We start from the raw sequence: 5,884 nt of genomic DNA on the forward strand, positions 1-5,884 counted from the left end.
GATTGCTCAATGTAAAGGGGGAGGGGTGGTGGTGTTGAAATCCGCCCCATTTTCACCCTACCTTTGGCAGCAGCGGTTTTGATCTCTGATCTGTAACTGTATTTTACAAGCTCACACACTGTGGCTTGCATGTTCTCACAAAGCTTGCCTCTCCCATGGATCCAGCTGCCTAAAACTCAGGATGTTTTATAAGGGCATAAACCAGCTGTGGAGTCAGCTTCGTTGCAGGGCTCTGCTCTCAGTCTCTCAGCACGGACAGATTCAGCTGCGATGGATCAAGAGAGCCCCAACCCAGTCCTTTCCTCCCCATCCTCTACCTGACCTTGCCGTCTCCATAAGGCGGGTGGTGGACCCCAGCAGCCGCTGCACGTGGGTTTATGCTGAGCTGCGACGGCAGAGGTGCTGCCCTCTCTTTGCAGCTGCACAAAGCAATGGAGCATGCTGTTTCTGCAAGGCATTTAGTTTTTTGATCCTCCCTGTCCTAGCTGGATGCCTGTAACAGACCCTGCCTGCTCTGAGGAGCTGGGTAAAACCAGAAGACCCTTGGGGGAGAGGTTGGTTTATCTGCTGGGCACTTAGCACTACTTCAGTCAAGTCATCATCAGTCATTTCCCCAAGGTCACTGGGATTTGGAAGATTTCTATTTAGACATAGTTGGTCTCCTGTTTCTAACACTTATGGACATTAAGTCCTTACAGACATTTCATTTTCCATCAGCTCCTCTGTCGTGTAGATCCTGGAAACTCAGTGCTGGTGGCTAAAGAGCAAATACAGTTCTCGTAATGGGAACTTTCGTTCTGATCCTTTTGGCCGCTGCCAACTCATCCTCCCATAGCCTGCGGCCATGGGGCGCATCCATTTCTCATGAGCCTCTAATGGTAGTTTTGTTCCCAACTGGCAGTTTGCTGTGGGAGGGTGTTAGGTATGCAGACAGCGATTTGGTTTCCAGGAGGAAGCTGACACTTCTCTTTCTATTGTTTATTTTTGTATCTTTGTCTTTTTTACAGCCAGGGAAGCTTTCGAAGAGGCAGGAAACATCTTAAGTGGCCATGTAACGATGGGGATGTATTTTGGAGATGATGCCTTGGCTTTGTAAGTTGTTTCTCTTGTTCTTTGGTGAGAATTCAAACTGATCTGCATTTGGTGAAAGCCAATGCCTACAGCAAGTGTCACTGGCCATGCTGAGTGTTTAGCAGCAGCCCCAAACAGCTACGAGTGACTTAGTCCTGTAGGGAGATTGGTCAGGACTCAGCCAGAGAGAGAGAGAGAGAGAGATGCCCTGGCTCTGCCACTGGTTTACAACCTGTCCATGGTCAGCTCGTTTAGCCCTGGTGTAATGAACAGCCATCTCCCTTCCTGCTGTTCGAGTTCATTCTAGGTATCTTCAGTCCTCCAGCCGTGCCAGCCCCCCATGCATCTGTTGGGTTCCTCATACAAAGAGGACCAAAGTTATATGGGGACAAAATCAGGCTGGAAAAATGATACCCTCTAGCTAGGATCAGTGTGTGAGGCAGGAAAAACGGTTCTGCCCTTCTCTTTCCATCAGGAAGAAGTGACAAGTTGTTACTGGTCTTCCTCTTTCTGCAGTCCCTTCACCTTCTCATCTCCTCTTCCCTGCCCTGATGCTGGGAAAGTGCCTGCTGAGGTGGGGATGGGGAAGGGGAGCCTAAGAGGATTGCTGCAAAGCCAGGGGTGTAAATGTGAGTCTTGCTCTGATGGTTGCCCCCAGTTGCCAAGAGCAGCCAAAGGAGAGGCTGCTTGTGGCTACTTGCCGGCTTTCTTGGCTAGCAGTGGGGTGGGCATTGTGTCTGGGTGCGGGAGGATGGTTTGAAAGCCCTGAAATAAATGCTGTCTCTCCATGGAGCTGCTTTGGCGTGGAGCAGACGGCCTTTCTGCAGCACTGCGGAAGGTGCTAAACCCCTTCGGTCTCATCCAGCTTCCCGGTGGGCACTCGCATCTGGCTGTGAGATGTTTGCAGCTGCCAAGGGAGTGGAAGAACCTACATCTATCTTTTCACCAGTTCATCTTACCGTGGCTCTTTTTTTTCTTGAAAGATGTGCCCACCCGCTTCCCCCCCCTTGGCCAGAGCAAGACATTACCACCATTTCCAGACAGAGCTTTGGGGTGGGTGCACCCTCGTTCTGGAGGAAAATTGCTGGCAAAATCTGGCAGCCTTCCTCCTGCAAATATGGTAAAGGCGAAGTCCAGGCTTTCTTGGTCAGTTCCTGATTGAATAAGATCCCCAGTTGCGGCCCTAACTTTAAGCCAGATTGGAGCTAATGGGATCTGAGCATGTATCAGTCCATGGGCTTAACTGTGTCATTAAGACTCGTTCCAGCAAGGGGCAAAGTGCTTTGGATTAGACTGCGAGAGACGCTTCAGTGCCTATAAATGCAGCTAGATTCAGGGGGAATCTTCAGCTTGTCCTGGCATCTCATTTCCATCAGGAATTAGCTATCAAGGCAGAGTTAAAAATCCCAGAAGGTCCTTGGCCTGTTTTCGAGGTGTGGGTTTAACAGCCAGTAATGCAACAGTGAATTATTGTCATTAGTTTCTTACAGATGCGATGCATCTCTAACGTGTCTGATGAGACGTGGGCATTTTTGTGGTGTGCACGGAGAATAAAAATGCAAATATCTCGGTAGTACATCTCTATTAACCAAACTGTGCCCAAAGCACCAGCCATGGTCGGGTCTTAGAGGCGAGGCGGTGCTAGGCTTGTTCAGTGCTGGGGTGGGAGACCACTGGGTGATGGCAGTGTCACGGCAGAAGTCACAGCCAGCAGCATCAGGGTGAAAAACCTGACACCCCCCCCCCCCCAAGCTGAAAGACTTTTCTCCCCTGAGGACCTCAGCCCAGCTGGTAGAAGGAAAGAAAGCAAAGGAGGGCAGGGTGCTCTTACAAAACAAGGTACCGGTAGAAAAAGCCTGTGTTCTCTCAGCAATGACACGTGCAAGAATACACCTCCATCCTCCCGCTCCAGCCGCGGTCTGCAGCGTGCTCCCGTTTAGTTGGAATAGTTCATACAGTTTATAAAGATACTCATTCTGCCAAGTTTGGATTTGGGCTGTGATTTGTGGGTGAAGCTACTGTAGGTAGATCTGTAGATCTTCTCAACTGTAAGTAGAAAAGTAAACACTTACAGGAATTCCTTATGCAAGAGCCAGGCTTACTTCCCTTCTTAAGAAAAGAAAAGCTATTCTTCTGCTAAACGCTCAAGGAGGAAATGTTTGTGGCTCCCAGGTCACGGAAAACTGAGTCCCCTCTTCCCAGAGAAAAAGGTGTACAGAATACACAATGAATGTTGTTAGCAAAACTCTTTGCTCAGCAAGCACCTGCTCGGTTGGTAACTAATGAAAAGGAAAAAAGCGTCAGGGAAGAAATGCTTTGAATGAAGTTATTATTTATTTCTCAAATACTTCGGTGTCTCAGGTTCCTGCCAAGTATTTGTTTGCAGATGTTTTTGATTTAAATGCAAGTCTCATATTACCCATCGAATGCCCCTGCTATATAAATAGAGAGCTGTCGTCAGCAGCAATACAACCACTTGGTAGCAGTAAGACGAGAAGTGATTTCAGTTAGGCTCTAGCTATTAGATGGGGGATTTGTTGGTTTTCTGGCAGTATACAAGAAACTTCCTTCTCAAAGGCTGCTGAACAAGTTGATGTATTTAGACATAGGGAGCAAGAGTCCTCTGAGACATGATCAAGGCAGAGAGTCTCTTTAAAACCTGTGGAAGTCTGAGAAGTTCAAAATCCCAGAATTTAAAAATTTTCTAGGGTTTTACCGTTCTTAACCGATGGCAAATACAGGTTAATTTGAAAAACAATAGAGAGGAAAGTTAAGGATCTTCCTAATAGCTCACAGGGTTCCCAGCCACGGCCAGAGGTGTGAGACTCAACTTCTTTGAGTAGCAGAGCTTGGGAGTCCAGACGGAAAGGGGAAAGCTTACAGGGCTGGATTTACGAAGATAAATTTAAAAAAGCTGAAATGGCTCGGATAAATCCAAGGACAGTTTAGCAATGGATTCACAACATTTGAAGGCTTCAGGAAGTCCACGGACATTCATTACTGCTGCTCTTTATCGAGACATCAGTGCGGATCTGGGGTGCCCCTTAGAAATTTGCAGTGGGTGTATTACTTCCAGACAGATTAAGTGCTGTGATGGAGGAAGTGAAAGGCCTACGTATGAGCTGAACATCATGGAAATGTCTTATCTGCAGTTCCCTCCACTCGCTTTGTCATTGATAACCTAAAACACCAAACACTGAGATTTTTAAAGCAGATTTGAACAAAGCTCCGTCCCATTCAGAACTGCTAAAATAAGTGTCCAAACTGAACTTGCCTGAGCAAACCATGGAGGGAAGTGCGATAGGTTGTTACATGACTTTTCTATGAGCTGCCTTTCATTAAAAATAAGTAGTTTGTTCTGCAGTAGGCTGAGTCTGTGTTGCATCTTTCTCATATGGGGGGGAAAAAAAAAAAAGATGGCACAGATTACTTTTGAACGGGAATCAAAGGCTTTCCACCTCCCCACCTCCACAACCCAAAATGTCCTTACTCCTCGCTCACTTCCCCAGCAATTCTGGTGTCACAGCCTTTGAAAAATTGCCAGCAGCCTTTGAAAAATAAACTACAGACACCCCCAAAAAAACCGTTGAGGCAGCTGACTTCCTCCATCGCGCCCTTCCTCTGGGCACTGACATCTGGAGCCTTCAGGACTGAAGTTCCTCAAACTTCCAGAAAATTGCTCTCCCGTCTTGGTGTACCCCCTGCCCTTTCATTGCTCAGACTTCTCCTATTTTTGCTCTTTTCACCTTCTCAGCTTTTCTTTAAATACCCTTGAACCCTCTTACCAGCAGAACATTGGGGAACAAAGGATGAGCTGCTTCTCCACCGAGGGCATACACTGCAGGCTGTGTGTGTTGCTCTAATGCGGGGCTGGACTTCAGCAAAATTGCCCGTGTTCACCAAGCCAAAAATCAGATCTCCTGGAGCTTATTTTGTGTAGGTTGGTGTCCCTCGGATGGAGTCTCAGACCCCCTGTTTGCTGTGGCTCGGGAGGCAGAGTAAAGTGCTGGGTGGGTATTTGCACCACCTAACCTTAGGTGTGAAAATGAAAGAGAAGTGCCAGCAAACAGTTCAGATGGTGGTGGTTTGGATTTTCCCTGTTATTTAGCTGCTGATGTCTTTTTGCAGAAGAAAGTGCCGTTTGTGTGCGTGTGTGTATTTAGCGTCTGGTGCGAGCTGGGTAAGTGCTTGTTTCAGGAGGGGACGAGGGAACACGTCAGCCCCATCTCTTCCCCGTCTAATCAGGACTGTGCAGGGGCTGGAGAGGGGGTGGTGGGGAACGTGACCCCTTCCTCCTGCAGGTGCCTGGGCCTCTAACAGCAGCCTTTCCCTCCCCTACACCCCTGTCCCCGCTTTTCACCATGGGGCTGCCAGCTCCGCGTGCAGCGGATTTGGTGCGTGCCAAATCTCCCGGCCAGTTCTCGTTACCACCCCTCTTTTTCAGATCCCGTAAATACGCGGTGTCTCCCCCAGCCCTCCTCCTTGCCAGGAGCGGAGGTCGGAGCGTGGAAGGCATCGCTTTGTCCAAGCAGAGCGCGCAGGACATGGTGCGGATGATCAGATATGAATCGCTGGACATCTTTGTAAGTAAAAAAAAAACAAAACCAAAGTGTCCTTTTTCCATCGCGGTCGTTTGCAGGAGCCCTGATTATAGCGTGGAGCTGTGCAAAATAAATACGTTTGCTCATTATTTCTATCATGCTGTTATGTTTGTTTTTAAATTTTATGGCTTGGATCAGACAGTCTGGACCGAAGTCTGCTGTTTGCTGTGTGGTCTCGTGGGAGGGGACCCTGGGAGTCAATCGCCTGGCTT

At 48.3% G+C, this 5,884-nt stretch overlaps 1 protein-coding gene across 1 annotated transcript in view; it reads left to right on the forward strand.

Moving 5' to 3' along the window:
* The window catches only part of TXNDC16 (thioredoxin domain containing 16), a 38,269-nt gene that overhangs the window by 25,688 nt on the left and 6,697 nt on the right, over positions 1-5,884 (forward strand). The window contains exons 15-16 of the mRNA XM_009322925.1: positions 1,008-1,092; positions 5,516-5,654. Of these exons, the coding sequence (XP_009321200.1) occupies positions 1,008-1,092; positions 5,516-5,654 (224 nt within the window). The remainder of the gene's footprint in view (positions 1-1,007; positions 1,093-5,515; positions 5,655-5,884) is intronic.

Source organism: Pygoscelis adeliae, unplaced genomic scaffold (assembly GCF_000699105.1).
Source record: "Pygoscelis adeliae isolate BGI_AS28 unplaced genomic scaffold, ASM69910v1 Scaffold314, whole genome shotgun sequence".
NCBI lineage: Eukaryota > Metazoa > Chordata > Aves > Sphenisciformes > Spheniscidae > Pygoscelis > Pygoscelis adeliae.